The 14,299-nt window shown below is 45.4% G+C and overlaps 1 protein-coding gene across 3 annotated transcripts in view; it reads left to right on the top strand.

Annotated features, from left to right (window-relative positions):
- Window positions 1-14,299, top strand: part of SEC24D (SEC24 homolog D, COPII coat complex component) — a 451,689-nt gene that overhangs the window by 241,238 nt on the left and 196,152 nt on the right. For all 3 annotated transcript variants that reach the window (XM_063920228.1, XM_063920226.1, XM_063920227.1), the window contains exon 10: window positions 11,593-11,708. In XM_063920228.1, coding sequence (XP_063776298.1) covers window positions 11,593-11,708 — 116 coding nt within the window. The remainder of the gene's footprint in view (window positions 1-11,592; window positions 11,709-14,299) is intronic.

Genomic DNA, 14,299 nt, shown 5'->3' with positions numbered 1-14,299 from the left:
CACCAACATACCTAAGTAGTTTAACGCTTCCAGAGCGAGCTGTGACCAATATTGCAGCAGAAAAAAAAAATCTTACATCTGTTTTAACTATTCGTTACCCAACACCTACTTGGCACATGCGTTGGGAAGAGTCTTAGGGGGTTAGTCAGAGATGAAGGCAGATCGCTGCATACGCAGCCAGATCTGTGTTCACCTCTCACATGCTGGAGGTCACCCAGCACAGGGCAAGGCCACCCAGCACGTGCGAGGCCGCCTTCCCGATGCATCCGCTATCTAATTGCAAACGCATCGGAACTAAGGTTGACCCCTCGTAGCACATCCTGGCTGCGCTGTCAGGCATTCGGCAGCCATATTTTTGTTTGGAGCGACTGCACATGTCACGCAGCCACACTGAAAATGGTCCTGGCCCGCCCCCGTTTGACCTGGCCCCCCAACGCTGCGTCGCCATCCCGCAAACGCCCGCCGCTGTCAGTCACATTCCGGATGCGACCGCAGTGTGTGTCCGCGCGACCGTTGCGCTTGTGAAGTCAGTTTGCTGCCAGCAGCAATCTGCGCTGCGGCCCACTGTTGTCCCCCTTAGTTCTGAATGTCCCACTTAGTTCTTTCAGTATAAAGCTGTTTTCTCTATCGTCCTAGTGGATGCTGGGGTTCCTGAAAGGACCATGGGGAATAGCGGCTCCGCAGGAGACAGGGCACAAAAAGTAAAGCTTTAGGATCAGGTGGTGTGCACTGGCTCCTCCCCCTATGACCCTCCTCCAAGCCTCAGTTAGGTTTTTGTGCCCGGCCGAGAAGGGTGCAATCTAGGTGGCTCTCCTAAAGAGCTGCTTAGAAAAGTTTAGCTTAGGTTTTTTATTTTACAGTGAGTCCTGCTGGCAACAGGATCACTGCATCGAGGGACTTAGGGGAGAAGAAGTGAACTCACCTGCGTGCAGGATGGATTGGCTTCTTTGGCTACTGGACATTAGCTCCAGAGGGACGATCACAGGTACAGCCTGGATGGTCACCGGAGCCTCGCCGCCGGCCCCCTTGCAGATGCTGAAAAGAGAAGAAGGTCCAGAATCGGCGGCAGAAGACTCCTCAGTCTTCTTAAGGTAGCGCACAGCACTGCAGCTGTGCGCCATTGCTCTCAGCACACTTCACACGGCAGTCACTGAGGGTGCAGGGCGCTGGGGGGGGGGGCGCCCTGGGCAGCAATGAAAATCCTTTTTTTGGCAAAAAATACCTCACATATAGCCTCCGGGGCTATATGGAGATATTTAACCCCTGCCAGAATCCATTTTTAAGCGGGAGACGAGCCCGCCGAAAAGGGGGCGGGGCCTATCTCCTCAGCACACAGCGCCATTTCCTCACACAGTTCCGCTGGTCAGGAAGGCTCCCAGGCTCTCCCCTGCACTGCACTACAGAAACAGGGTTAAATCAAGAGAGGGGGGGGCAAAATTTGGCGAAATTGTGATTTTATAAAAGCAGCTATAAGGGAGCACTTATTATAAGGCTATCCCTGTAAAATATAGCGCTTTGGTGTGTGCTGGCAAACTCTCCCTCTGTCTCCCCAAGGGGCTAGTGGGGTCCTGTCCTCTATCAGAGCATTCCCTGTGTGTGTGTGCTATATGTCGGTACGTGTGTGTCGACATGTATGAGGACGATGTTGGTGAGGAGGCGGAGCAAATTGCCTGTAATGGTGATGTCACTCTCTAGGGAGTCGACACCGGAATGGATGGCTTATTTATGGAAATTACGTGACAATGTCAACACGCTGCAAGCCGGTTGACGACATGAGAGGGCCGGCGAACAAATTAGTATCTGTCCAGGCGTCTCAAACACCGTCAGGGGCTGTAAAATGCCCATTTACCTCAGTCGGTCGACACAGACCCAGACACGGACACTGATTTCAGTGTCGACGGTGAAGAAACAAACGTATTTTCTTTTAGGGCCACACGTTAAGGGCAATGAAGGAGGTGTTACATATTTCTGATACTCCAAGTACCACAAAAAAGGGTATTATATGTGAGGTGAAAAAACTACCTGTAGTTTTTCCTGAATCAGATAAATTAAATGAAGTGTGTGATGATGCGTGGGTTTCCCCCGATAGAAAATTATTGGCGGTATACCCTTTCCCGCCAGAAGTTAAGGCGCGGTGGGAAACACCCCTCAGGGTGGATAAGGCGCTCACACGCTTATCAGAACAAGTGGCGGTACCATCTACGGATAGGGCCGTACTTAAGGAGCCAGCTGATAGGAGGCTGAAAAATATCCTAAAAAGTATACACACACATGCTGGTGTTATACTGCGACCAGCGATCGCCTCAGCCTGGATGTGCAGAGCTGAGGTGGCTTGGTCGGATTCCCTGACTAAAAATATTGATACCTTTGACAGGGACAGTATTTTATTGACTATAGAGCATTTAAAGGATGCATTTCTATATATGCGAGATGCGCAGAGGGATATTTGCACTCTGGCATCAAGAGTAAATGCGATGTCCATATCTGCAAGAAGATGTTTATGGACACGACAGTGGTCAGGTGATGCAGATTCCAAACGGCACAAAGATGTATTGCCGTATAAAGGGGAGGAGTTATTTGGGGTCGGTCCATGGGACCTGGTGGCCAGGGCAACTGCTGGAAAATCCACAGTTTTTTACCCTAAGTCACATCTCTGCAGAAAAAGACACCGTCTTTTCAGCCTCAGTCCTTTCGTCCCTATAAGAGTCATATCTGCCCAGGGATAGAGGAAAGGGAAGAAGACTGCAGCAGGCAGCCCATTCCCAGGAACAGAAGCCCTCCACCGCTTCTACCAAGTTCTCAGCATGACGCTGGGACCGTACAGGACCCCTGGATCCTACAAGTAGTATCCAAGGGGTACAGATTGGAATGTCGAGAGGTTTCCCCCCTCGCAGGTTCCTGTAGTCTGCTGTACCAATGTCTCCCTCCGACAGGGAGGCAGTATTGAAAACAATTCACAAGCTGTATTCCCAGCAGGTGATAATAAATTTACCCCTCCGACAACAAGGAAAGGGGTATTACTCCACACTATATGGTGGTACTGAAGGCTAGGTGAGACCTATTCTAAATCTGAAAAATTTGAACACTTACAAGGGTTCAAATCCAGATGGAGTCACTCAGAGCAGTGATAGCAAAGAACAAGGGGACTATATGGTGTCCCGGGACATCAGGGATGCTTACCTCCATGTCCCAAAATTTGCCTTTTCTCACCAAGGGTACCTCAGGTTCGTGGTACAGAACTGTCACTATCAGTTTCAAGACGATGCCGTTGGATTGTCCAAGGCACCCCGGGTCCTTACCAAGGTAATGACCGAAAGGAGGATTCGTCTTCAAAGAAAATGGACGACCTCCTGATAAGAACAAGGTCCAGAGAACAGTTGGAGGTCGGAGTAGCACTATCTCAAGTAGTTCTACGACAGCACGGGTGGATTCTAAATATTCCAAAACCGCAGTTGTTCCGACGACACGTCTGCTGGTCCTAGGGATGATTCTGGACACAGTCCAGGAAAAGGTGTTTCTCCCAGAGGAGAAAGCCAGGGAGTTATCCGAGCTAATCGGGATCCTCCTAAAACCAGGAAAAGTGTCAGTGCATCATTGCACAAGAGTCCTGGTAAAAATGGTGGCTTATTACGAAGCGCTTCCATTCGGCAGATTTCACGCAAGAACTCTTCAGTGGGATCTGCTGGACAAATGGTCCGGATCGCATCTTCAGATGCATCAGCGGATAACCCTATATCCAAGGACAAGGGTGTCTCTCCTGTGGTGATTACAGAGTGCTCATCTTCTAGAGGGCCGCAGATTCGGCATTCAGGATTGGATGCTCGTGACCACGGAGGCCAGCCTGAGAGGCTGGGGAGCAGTCACACAAGGAGTGTGATCAAGTCTGGAGAATTCTCTCCACATAAATATACTGGAGCTAAGAACAAATTTATAATGCTCTAAGCTTAGCAAGACCTCTGCTTCAAGGTCAGCCGGTATTGATCCAGTGGGATAACATCACGGCAGTCGCCCACGTAAACAGAAAGGGCGGCACAAGAAGCAGGAGGGCAGTGACAAAACTGCAAGGATTTTTCGCTAGGCGGAAAATCATGTGATAGCACTGTCAGCAGTGTTCATTCCGGGAGTGGACGACTGGGAAGCAGACTTCCTCAGCAGGCACGACCTCCACCCGGGAGAGTGGGAACTTCATCGGGAAGTTTTCCGCATGATTGTGAACCGTTGGGAAAGACCAAAGGTGGACATGATGGCGTCCCGCCCAAACAAAAAAATGGGACAGGTATTGCGCCAGGTCACGAGACCTTCAAGCGATAGCTGTGGACGTCCTGGTAACACCGTGGGTGTAACAGTCGGTGTATGTGTTCCCTTCTCTGCTTCTCATAACCAAGGTATTGAGAATTATAAGACATAGAGGAGTAAGAACTATACTCGTGGCTCCGGATTGGCCAAGAGGGACTTGGTAACCGGAACTTCAAGAGATGCTCACAGAGGACTAATGGCCTCGGGAGCTAAGAAGGGATTTGCTTTCAGCAAGTACCATGTCTGGTCCAAGAGGAACCGTGGCATCGGCCTTTAAGAAAGGACCTGCTCCAGCAGGGACCTTGTCTGTTCCAAGACTTACCGCGACTGCGTTTGACGGCATGGCGGTTTGAACGCCGGATCCTAAGGGAAAAGGCATTCCGGAAGAGGTCATACCTACCCTGGTCAAAGCCAGGAAGGAGGTGACCGCACAACGTTATCACCACATGTGGTAAAAATATGTTGCGTGGGTGAGGCCAGGAGGGCCCCACGAAAAAAAATTTCAACTAGGTCGATTTCTGCACTTCCTGCAAACAGGAGTGTCTATGAGCCTCAAATTGGGGTCCATTAAGGTTCAAGTTTCGGCCCTATAGATTTTCTTCCAGAAAGAATTGGCTTCAGTTCCTGAAGTCCAGACGTTGTCAAGGGAGTATTGCATATACAGCCCTTGTGTGCCTCCAGTGGCACCGTGGGATCTCAACGTAGTGTTGGGATTCCTCAAATCATATTGGTTTGAACCACTCAAATCTGTGGATTTGAAATATCTCACATGGAAAGTGACCATGCTGTTGGCCCTGGCCTCGGCCAGGCGATTGTCAAAATTGGCGGTTTTGTCTTACAAAAGCCCATATTTGATTTTCCATTCGGACAGGGCAGAACTGCGGACTCGTCCCCAGTTTCTTCCTAAGGTGGTGTCAGCGTTTCACCTGAAACAACCTATTGTGGTGCCTGCGGCTACTAGGGACTTGGAGGACTCCAAGTTGCTAGACGTTGTCAGGGCCCTGAAAATATATATATATATATAATTCCAGGACGGCTGGAGTCAGAAAGTCTGACTTGCTGTTTATATTGTAGGCACCCAAAAAGCTGGGTGCTCCTGCTTCTAAGCAGACTATTGCTCGTTGGATTTGTAGTACAATTCAGCTTGCACATTCTGTGGCAGGCCTGCCACAGCCAAAATCTGTAAATGCCCATTCCACAAGGAAGGTGGGCTCATCTTGGGCGGCTGCCCGAGGGGTCTCGGCTTTACAACTTTGCCGAGCAGCTACTTGGTCAGGGGCAAACACGTTTGCTAAATTCTACAAATTTGATACCCTGGCTAAGGAGGACCTGGAGTTCTCTCATTCGGTGCTGCAGAGTCATCCGCACTCTCCCGCCCGTTTGGGAGCTTTGGTATAATCCCCATGGTCCTTTCAGGAACCCCAGCATCCACTAGGACGATAGAGAAAATAAGAATTTACTTACCGATAATTCTATTTCTCGGAGTCCGTAGTGGATGCTGGGCGCCCATCCCAAGTGCGGATTATCTGCAATACTTGTACATAGTTACAAAAATCGGGTTATTATTGTTGTGAGCCATCTTTTCAGAGGCTCCGCTGTTATCATACTGTTAACTGGGTTCAGATCACAGGTTGTACAGTGTGATTGGTGTGGCTGGTATGAGTCTTACCCGGGATTCAAAATCCTTCCTTATTGTGTACGCTCGTCCGGGCACAGTATCCTAACTGAGGCTTGGAGGAGGGTCATAGGGGGAGGAGCCAGTGCACACCACCTGATCCTAAAGCTTTACTTTTTGTGCCCTGTCTCCTGCGGAGCCGCTATTCCCCATGGTCCTTTCAGGAACCCCAGCATCCACTACGGACTCCGAGAAATAGAATTATCGGTAAGTAAATTCTTATTTTTTCATAAGGGAAGGAGGCGGGCGCTAGGGCTGATTGACATTATAGAAGCGGGTTTTCCTGTTATTTTGTCAACAGCCCAGTTTGTCTTAGCCTAGTTCTGGTGCTGGTGCTAGAGGGCTATTGAAAATAAATGGGACGCTGATGATTACTAATAGCACAACTATATCTGCTTCTGATAGGTTTCTGCATTCACCCTTGCAGTTGATATTACTTCCTAAATTTGCTACAGCTATATAAAGAAGCACATACTGTATGTCTTCTTACTTGTTCATGGTCAGTCTATTTATCAGACTTCTGGTAAACATTGTACTTAATAATAGTGATCATTTGTGTAGTAGGAATTGTGTATTGTTATTTTGTATTTTCTGATTTACCTGCAACTTTATCTCATATCGACATCATTACTCATTTTACATCAAGCTCATTTATAAATAGTGCATCTGAAAATAAAAACATACAGTATATACTTTATTTGCACCATGTATTCTATACCTGTGCTTTGTATGCAATGCATTCAAATCTAAATGCATTCTTCCATGTGTTTTAGTTAAGTGGCAAGATGAAGAAAAAAAAATGGTGAAATTATCTCTCTTTTAGGGGGGTATTTATCAAAGTTTGGTGAGAGATAAAACTGTGAGGGAGAAAGTACCAACCAATCAGCTGCTGTCATTTTTCAAACACAGCCTGTAAAGTGTAAGGCAGACGCTGATTGGCTTGTACTTTATATCTCACAATTTTATCTCTGTCCACGCTTTGATAAATACCCACCTAAAGAGTTTCATTAGTTATTTAATACTGTATTATTATGAAACATTTATTAACCAGCACTACTGAATGCATAATTATATAAAGAGGTTATTAGCAATGGGAGTGGTATGTTAGGTAGATTAGACTTAGGTCGACAGTGTCTAGGTCGACCTCTGTTGGTCGACAGCAAGTAGGTCGACATGGTTTCTAGGTCGACAGGGACTCTTGGTCGACATGAGAAAAGGTCGACATGAGTTTTTTTACTTTTTAGTTGTCGTTTTCTCCGTACAGTGACGGGGAACCCCAATTAGTGCACCGCGTCCCAACGCACGGCTTGCTTAGCTCACCATGCTTCGGGCAAGGTGCCTCACTCCGCTAGTGCTGCGCTCAGCACAGGTTACCGTTCCCAATTGTAGTCCACGTGGATCGTAAAGTATGAAAAAGTTAAAAAATGTGAAAAACTCATGTCGACCTTTTGTCATGTCGACCTATAATCCCTGTCGACTTAGAAACCATGTTGACCTACTTACTGTCGACCAATAGTGGTCGACCTAACAACCGGATCCCATTAGCAATGCACAAGTGATCTCTGAGTGGAGAGCCACTTTTATAAAAAAATATTTATGAAATACATATCAATCTGTAAATGTGTGATGGGTTTAAAAGTATGTCTCACTACATATTTCCAGATAACACTTTTACAGTCACAGGGAGAGGGGGAACTGGACATTTTAAATAAAATAGTTGTTTTAATAAGTTCCATGTGCCTATGGATTTCATGGCTTCAACATCTATTAATCTTCCAGCGACAAGCTCATTTCACTGAAGATGCCATGCCATATTTGTCCAAGAATTACTGTATGTGACTCATGAGCAAGTGTTTCTGTGATTTTGGATGAGTCCCAAGTTTTCTTTTTGTCAGAACAAGTCCTGCTAGACATTAAAATGATCTTGGATATCCTCATTTGAATTGTTGTGGCACCGTCCTTTCCCTAAAACAGTCATCTTTTCGACTTTGAAACTTGAGTACAGTCACTGATGTTGAGAGTTTTCTTTCTCTTCTTGGCAAGACTTGGACTTTTCAAATTAGCTAAAAGTAAATAGGCAATCTCTTCTTTCTTTTCTAAGCACACATATGGTATTTTTTTGCAGGATAAAGATCTAAACAAATGTAATTTAAGATAGCTGCAAACTATGTGCTGCATTTTCTGCATGTTGATTACCATGTTTAATATACATTCTTTTTATGAACAAGTACCTTATTGGTGTGGGTTTCTGACATTTTTCTGTTAGAATGAGTTATGATGCAGTCAGCATAATGCTTATAGTGGGTGTGTTGTAGTGGAAACCAGGTCAGGCCGTCTAGTGTCAGGGTTGGTTGAGGATTTTAGAAGTAGGTCATGTTGCCCGTTTTTACTAGTTTATTAGAGTGTTTTCTCATTCATTCAATGGTTGTTCCAGCGTTTCAGCAGATCAATTGATGGCATGTGACATCTGCTGGTAGAAAATGGGGACTGCATTTAAAAAAATAAAAATAAAAACCCAAATACTGTAGTGGGTTTGGAAGACAAAACTTTATGTGCTGCTTTTTATTAAAGCACAATGGTACATTAATGGAATCATGAGTCACCAGGTGTTCCTTGAAGTTTGTTACTTTTGTACTACAGTAGAATAACTTTTAAGTGGAGGTACTCAGAGCTAGACCTTGATCATTTGTTGGGACACTTATCCTGTTACGAGCTGAAGATGTACCATGTGAATTTAATGCTATAATACTTTGATTACTATATTTACATTTATAGCAGAATCAGCAGGATTGGGAAGAAATTCAAGAGCATATTGTGCTCCTTTTGTAATTGAGACCTGCTAATTAATTTTAGGCTTTGTGTTAATGTACAAATTATTTGCCTGTTTTCTAGAATTGGTCTATTCAACTTCTGTGAGTTTAATGTGCTTGGTGGTACAAAGGTGAAAATGTCAGAAGGAAACACTGCATTATTGTACATTTGGAACCCCAGACTCTTCTTGAATAGAAGTTTTTCTCTGGACTGTCCATCTGGTACTTTTGGCAAATTCCAGAAGGGCTGGTCCAGGCGCGTGAATGCCTGGTCGTACAGTTCTGCCTCCTGGTGCCTCCTTATACCCAGGACTGGTGTGGATCATTAGATCGACAGTGTCTAGGTCGACAATGTTTAGGTCGACCACTCTAGGTCGACAGTTTCTAGGTCGACAGGGTTTCTAGGTCGACAGGTCAAAAGGTCGACAGGAGTTTTTCGTATTTTTTGGGTGTCGTTGTCTCCGTACAGTGACCGGGAAGCCCAATTAGTGCACCGTGTCCCCTCGCATGGCTCGCTTCGCTTGCCATGCTTCGGGCAAGGTGCCTCGCTCCACCACCGCTGCGCTCGGCACAGGTCACCGTTCCAGTCGTAGTCCACGTGGATCGTTAAGTATGAAAAAGTTCAAAAGAAGAAGAAAAATGTGAAAAACTCATGTCGACCGTTTGACCTGTCGACCTAGAAACCCTGTCAACCTTGAACACATGTCGACCTAGTGACTGTCGAGCTATAGTGGTCGACCTAAACATTGTCGACCTAGACACTGTCGATCTTCAGACCGGATCCCCCCAGGACATGGGTATAACTGGCAATGAAGATTGTGTGTGTGATATATATATATATATATATATATATATATATATACACTGCTCAGAAAAATAAAGGGAACACTAAAATAACACATCCTAGATCTGAATGAATGAAATATTCTTATTAAATACTTTGTTCTTTACATAGTTCAATGTGCTGACAAAATAATCACACAAAAATTATCAATGGAAATCAAATTTATTAACCCATGGAGGTCTGGATTTGGAGTCACACTCAAAATTAAAGTGGAAAAACAGACTACAGGCTGATCCAACTTTGATGTAATGTCCTTAAAACAAGTCAAAATGAGGCTCAGTAGTGTGTGTGGCCTCCACGTGCCTGTATGACCTCCCTACAATGCCTGGGCATGCTCCTGATGAGGTGGCGGATGGTCTCGTGAGGGATCTCCTCCCAGACCTGGACTAAAGCATCCGCCAACTCCTGGACAGTCTGTGGTGCAACGTGGCATTGGTGGATGGAGCGAGACATGATGTCCCAGATGTGCTCAGTTGGATTCAGGTCTGGGGAACGGGCGGGCCAGTCCATAGCATCAATGCCTTCGTCTTGCAGGAACCGCTGACACACTCCAGCCACATGAGGTCTAGCATTGTCTTGCATTAGGAGGAACCCAGGGCCAACCGCACCAGCATATGGTCTCACAAGGGGTCTGAGGATCTCATCTCGGTACCTAATGGCAGTCAGGCTACCTCTGGCGAGCTCATGGAGGGCTGTGCGGCCCCCCAAAGAAATGCCACCCCACACCGTTACTGACCCACTGCCAAACCGGTCATGCTGGAGGATGTTGCAGGCAGCAGAACGTTCTCCTTGGCATCTCCAGACTCTGTCACGTCTGTCACATGTGCTCAGTGAGAACCTGCTTTCATCTGTGAAGAGCACAGGGCGCCAGTGGCGAATTTTCCAATCTTGGTGTTCTCTGGCAAATGCCAAACGTCCTGCATGGTGTTGGGCTGTAAGCACAACCCCCACCTGTGGACGTCGGGCCCTCATACCACCCTCATGGAGTCTGCTTTTGATCATTTGAGTAGACACATGCACATTTGTGGCTTGCTGGAGGTCATTTTGCAGGGCTCTGGCAGTGCTCCTCCTGTTCCTCCTTGCACAAAGGCGGAGGTAGCGGTCCTGCTGCTGGGTTTTTGGCCTCCTCCACGTCTCCTGATGTACTGGCCTGTCTCCTGGCAGCGCCTCCATGCTCTGGACACTACGCTGACAGACACAGCAAACCTTCTTGCCACAGCTCGCATTGATGTGCCATCCTGGATGAGCTGCACTACCTGAGCCACTTGTGTGGGTTGTAGACTCCGTCTCATGCTACCACTAGAGTGAAAGCACTGCCAGCTTTCAAAAGTGACCAAATCATCAGCCAGAAAGCATAGGAGCTGAGAAGTGGTCTGTGGTCACCACCTGCAGAACAACTCCTTTATTGGGGGTGTCTTGCTAATTGCCTATAATTTCCATCTGTTGTCTATTCCATTTGCACAACAGCATGTGAAATTGATTGTCAATCAGTGTTGCTTCCTAAGTGGACAGTTTGATTTCACAGAAGTCTGATTGACTTGGAGTTACATTATGTTGTTTAAGTGTACCCTTTATTTTTTTGAGCAGTGTATATATATATATATATATATATATATATTTATACAGTATATGTGTATATATTCAGTATACATTCATAATCCCTAGAAATTTGTGCCTGAACTATGGTCTGGATTGTGATAATAGGCATTTCGTTGCATTCAAAAAACAAAACGAAGAGGGCTTATTCAATCTATTGCATTGCGACTGTTGGACTTATTTGTCCACATCTATACCTCTATTGATAACGAATTAGTCCATAAGTAAAGTATTGCTACTTTCAAGTTAGTTTTAACACTTTGTTCCATTTTAAATTTACATGAAATGTTTTCACTTTGTACTGAAATAAGACATTGTCACTGCTTTTGTTTTTATTTGAATAATGTGTCTTCCTGTTTATATTTTGTTAGTTCCTCCATTCTATTTCCAACATCTGGACCATATTGGCAGGAGAACAGACCATTATGAGAGGCCAGAGCTATCTCTCGGATCTTATGAATATGTTGCTACATTAGATTACTGCAGGGTAAGTGCATTGTGGATTTCATTTCTTCTCCGTCTGCAACTGCCTGTCCAGTCTCTCTATCTCAAGAACATTTCTGATTCTTTTTGTAATTTAAAATAACATATTGGCACAGTAAGTCATAAAATAATATTACAATGGTTTTTTTTTTAGTAAAGTAAAATATATCTCCTTTTCATTCAGTAAGTGGCTGAACTTTTTAGCACTAAGATAATGTGCATGCACATAATGTAGCGATTTAAGGAAAGCCAGCAATAGTTAGCTGCTTGTTACAGACACATACAGTATATTCATATAACAACTGGTTTTAGATATGTATATGGGCCTGATTCAGACCTGATCGCTGCTGTGCATTTTCGCACATCGGGTGATCAGGTCATAACTGTGCATGCGTATGCACCGTACTGCACGCGCGCGTCAGACAACAACAACGGGCATTGCCGGTCAGCATCAGGATGGTGGGAAAATTTCATTTGCACGGGCATTCGCAAGGTGATTGACAGGAAGAGGCCGTTTGTGGGTGGTAACTGGCCGTTTACTGGGAGTGTCTGGAAAAATGCAGGCGTTCCCAAGCGTTTTCAGGGAGGGTGTCTGACTCCAGCTCTGGCCCCGATCAGCCTGTTCTCATCGCACTGGAGGAGTAAGTCGTGGGCTGCGCAGAGACTGCACATGGTGGATTTTTACAGCTCTGCGTACACATGGGATCGCACACTTGCACAGTGATTTTACACTCCCCCAGGGGCGGCGACTATCTCAACGCAGGACTGCAAAGTTAGCAGCCCAGTGATCAGATCTGAGTAGCCCCCTTTGTGTTTTGGTTTTGCCAAAACTGCCATCACGTGTTTTGGTTTATCTGTATTTTTGAATACCCCCTACACATGCCGCCAGCACATGCCCCCTCTACACACTCACAATTAGCAGCCTTACACATAATACCCACAGTAGTGCTCCCTTCACAGAATGCTCACAGTAGCGCCAGCTACAGATAATGCCCCCAGCATAGATGTTTCTATAATGGGTGCAGTGTACACAGGCCCCTGGGTCCGGAAGGGGCCCATACCACACATACTGCACCAATATAGTATACTTTCCCCTCCAGAGTCCCGCGGTGACAGCTGCACGCGGGTCCCCTCCTCTCTGAAAATGCCCCTGGCCCCCAGTATAGTGCCAGGTACACATAATTCCCACAGTATAGTGGCAGGTACACATAATGCCCACAGCGTAGTGCCAGCTACACATAATGCCCACAGTATAGTGCCAAGTACACATATTGCCCCCAGTATAGTGCCAGATACACATAATGTCCACAGCATAGTGCCAGGAACATATAATGCCCACAGTAATGCCAGGTACCACTTAATGCCCGTAGAAGTGTGAGGTATACATAATGCCCCCAATAGTGCCAGGTACACATAATGCCCCCAATAGTGCTCACTACACACCTGCTGGGCTAGGCTCTGTGTCCTCATCAAAGGGGAGTGCGAGCCTCTACAATCAAAGCTCGTGGTCGGCAGCCAATCAGGAGCCACCACTGCCAGTCTGCGAGCTCTGATTGGCTGACAGCCGGCTCCACATTTAAAATTGCACAGTGCCATGTAGAGGGAGTTAATAATTGGTGCGCACATTAAGGATGGCAGCTGCACATATCGAAGTGCCTGGAGCAGGCCCTGCCTATACATACTGTATCACACTGACATTTATACATATCACATGGGCAGCTATATATACATACTGTGTCACACATACATCTATACATATCACACTGACACCTATATGTACATACTGTATCACACTAACACCTATACATATCACGTGAACACCTACCTATACATACTGTATCACACTGACACCTATACATATCACATGTACAATTACCTATACATACTGTATCACACTGACACCTATACATGTCACACTGACACCAATATATACATACTGTATCACACTGACACCTATACATATCACACTGACACCTATATATATACATATTGTATCACATTGACACCTATACATATCACACTGACACCTATATATACATATTGTATCACACTGACAACTATACATATCACACTGACACCTATACATATATATATATATATATTTGGGTAGTGGGGGTACGGCGCCACAGGTGTATGTGAACAGATATTTATAAAATGATAATACAGTAATTAAAGACACTCCTTTAAAAATGTAAGGTGTCAGCTAACCCCTAAATATTCGGCAGTGATAAGCTGCCTTTAAAATTAAGTTGTGGAAGGGGGGAATAGGGGTACCAGCGACTTACAATGTCTAATAAAAATAGCTATGAAGAATATAGCGGGATACGGTTTCCAAAAAATTAACAAATTTATTTATACAGTTTAGAGTATAATAATGGGATAAAAAAGTAGATAAAAAGCTGGATAGTAAGAGCAATAAGAAATACTAAAAAGATATAAAAATAAATGCAGTTAAGCTAGAACCCTAAATCACATAAAATCAGTGAAAACAATTTTCTACTGATAAAAATATTTAAGGATAAAAGATGATGCTTATCTTTGAGAATGGAGGGTCAGTGGAGGTGTACCCAACGCGTTTCGTCCTCAGACTTCATC

The sequence above is a fragment of the Pseudophryne corroboree genome, chromosome 1 (assembly GCF_028390025.1).
Source record: "Pseudophryne corroboree isolate aPseCor3 chromosome 1, aPseCor3.hap2, whole genome shotgun sequence".
In the NCBI taxonomy this organism is placed as follows: Eukaryota; Metazoa; Chordata; class Amphibia; order Anura; family Myobatrachidae; genus Pseudophryne; species Pseudophryne corroboree.
Note: the sequence above shows the minus strand (reverse complement) of the source record. Positions and strands in the feature narration are given on the sequence as shown.